Genomic DNA, 2,953 nt, shown 5'->3' on the forward strand with positions numbered 1-2,953 from the left:
TAATAAAATCTAATTTCCTCTTTCTACTACCTTTACAAATCCTTACAACTCCGACTTTCTCTTATGAACCTTTACGAACGATCCAACAACAAATACAAAAAGAAAGGAAGGAGAAACACTGACAGTAAAAGCAAACTATTTCAGTATCAAAACTGAAACAATCACATTTTGATACTGTAATGACAGATACTTTCACTTTAATGGTTTTGCATGTGTGTTTGTGTTTATCTCCTGCCACCGCTTGATAACCGATGTTGGTGTGTTTACATCCCTCTAACTTAGTGGTTGAGCACAAGAGACTGACAGAATATGTACCAGGTTTAAAAAAAACATAAGTACTGGTAGCAATTCATTAGACTAAAAATTCTTCAATGTGGTGCCCCAGCATGGCTGCAGTCTAATGACTGAAACAAGTAAAAGATAAGCTCAACTAAAACTCTAATGCTACCATACCAGGTACATGACAGGCCCACCATCAGTGATAAATTTTTCATATCAGAATCTCAGGAGTTATTCTCATACAGTATTAACCAACTGACTCCGATAGAAGTTACGAACCGCTCCAAGATGATAACATCTATTTTACAAGCCACAAAATATTTTCTAAAATAATAGGACTCTTAACACCTACCTCGATAAGTGACAGGAATTGTTCCGTCAAGCTTGACCAGTTCTTTCTCAACACCATTATTGAAAACTGAAAATAAGAAAGGAAAGTAGAACATTTTAAAATTGTTTAGAGAAATTACACAAATCAATTAGCAACAATTCTCCTCATTGTCTCTAAGTGGTTACCAAATTTGCTAAAAATAGCAGTCATATCACACTCTGATCACATCCTGATGATTTAAAGGAAAGGACACTAGATAATGTAGCTTTAAATGTGTCTGGAAAATGATGGAGCAGTAATAAGAGGAATGTCTTTAATCATAGACCTGAAGGACAGCGACCTACAACAACAACAACGTGGCTTTTAGTTGATACCAGTATATGACAGCTACAAGCCTGAGGGGCCTCTATATAGTTGTTTCATATGCTACAATTAACAGCCAAATCTATTCCAAATGTTATTCTTAAGGAAACACTAATTTTTCATTTGTTTATTTTTTCAATGGTTTGGTCAGAGAAAGGCAGCAGCACTGACCACACTTTAGAATCTCTGAGACTGGTAGGAGGAAGTGATCCTCTCATCAAACTGGTTCAAATGCTTGCAACAAAGTAGATCCTCCTTTGGCTCGCAAATGGGTGTTAAGCTTGACATTAGATTAAAGCACTAAATATACTCATAGTGTATAAAATAGACAGAATCCATAAATGGTACAATGATAAGAAGTTTGATACGGAAATGTTTTCAACTGTGATACCAAATAGTAAATTAGCAAAGAAATTTAGAAGACACCTTTGAGAATCTAAACTCGTAGAAAAGGCAGGGGGTGACCAAATATCTCCTCTACAGTAAGAGGACTATCCCTATCCCTCTCCCTATACCTGTTGCATGCACACTACCACTTCCTTCGGTTTCACTTCCTCTCTCAACAAAGAGGTCTTTGATTTGCAAGTTACTTGGGAACCCCACTGGTGCTGGTGCCACATAAAGAGCAGCAGTGCTGGCGGGACTTAAAAAAGCACCCAGTACACTCAGTAAAGTGGTTGGCTTTAAGAAAGGGCATTCAGCCATAGAAACCATGCCAAAAACAGGTAATTGTAGTCTGGTGCAACTTTCCAACTCCAATCAAATTGTCCAACTCAGGCCAGCATAAAAAAACAGACAAATTGAAAAGAAAAAAAAAATTCTTCTATTCTACCTCTGAAGAACTCTATTTCAATGATATTCTTAAACCACTCTGTCATCTCAGTCCATATCAACAGAGAAACTACAAGACCAGCATGCATAACTGCAACTGTATCGATAATTTCATTAGATCCAAACATTTGAAACATCACTAGGATCAGGTAATCCTAAATATATTTATATACTTCTGCAAAAAACATGGTTTCAAACCAGGTGGTGCATTGTGATGATCTGTAAGTGCTACCCTATTTTACAGGGACACCAGTGAATATGGTTGTGAAATATATAGGCTATAAACCTATATATCAACTGTAAGGTTAGAAGCAGTGTACAGTTGTATAAGGTGCCTTGAAGGAACATGTGCTGACTTCCCAAAGACTAACATAGGACAGACTGTTCATAGCATTCGTCAATGAATCATTGAATACCAAAACAGAAAAGAAAGCTACTCTTATCTTTTATCAACATGCACTGAATAAATATGATTTGGCTGAAGACAGTGTAGATATCATTTATATTTTACATTTTCAGTCACTGTGACCATGCTGGAGCACTACCTTGATGGGTGTTTAGTTGAGCTAACTGGCTCCAATACTTGCTTGGTACTTCTCTATTGGTCTCTTTTGCCAAACTGCTAAGTTATGGGGATATAAACAAACCATCACCAGCTGTTGAGTGGCAGGGGTAGAAAGACACAAAGATACCCCCCCCCATATTTTGTTCAGTTCCATTGCACAGCACCTTGAGCCAGTGTTTTCTACAATAGCTCTGAGCCGAACAATGCTTGTAAGTGTATTTGATAGATGGAAACTGTGTGGATGCCCATCATATATCTGTGTGTGTGTGTTCCCCACTACTATCACTGCTCGACAACTGGTGTTGGTTTGTTTAAGTCCCTGTAGCTTAGCATTGTGGTAAAAGAGACTGACAGGATAAGTACTAGACTTCAAGGTGGTGCCCTTGCATGGCCGCATTTTGATGACTAAAACAAGTAAAGGATAAAAGATGCTCGTGTGTGTGTGTGTGTGTGTGTGTGTGTGTGTGTGTGTGTGTGTGTGTGTACCACACAAAAACACACAGGTATGTGGATGTATGTATATATATGATTACATAAATAAAACACAATTAAGTATATTATTATTATATACATAATAGTACATA

The 2,953-nt window shown here is 37.4% G+C and overlaps 1 protein-coding gene across 2 annotated transcripts in view; it reads right to left on the reverse strand.

Annotated features, from left to right (window-relative positions):
- The window catches only part of LOC106874961 (tumor susceptibility gene 101 protein), a 58,816-nt gene that overhangs the window by 21,996 nt on the left and 33,867 nt on the right, over nucleotides 1–2,953 (reverse strand). For both annotated transcript variants that reach the window (XM_052976441.1, XM_052976440.1), the window contains exon 3: nucleotides 632–697. Coding sequence is in view for 1 of the 2 variants with exons in the window: in XM_052976440.1 (XP_052832400.1) it covers nucleotides 632–697 (66 nt within the window). In the remaining variant the exon portion in view is untranslated. The remainder of the gene's footprint in view (nucleotides 1–631; nucleotides 698–2,953) is intronic.

The sequence above is a fragment of the Octopus bimaculoides genome, chromosome 24 (genome assembly GCF_001194135.2).
Source record: "Octopus bimaculoides isolate UCB-OBI-ISO-001 chromosome 24, ASM119413v2, whole genome shotgun sequence".
Classification (NCBI taxonomy): Eukaryota; Metazoa; Mollusca; class Cephalopoda; order Octopoda; family Octopodidae; genus Octopus; species Octopus bimaculoides.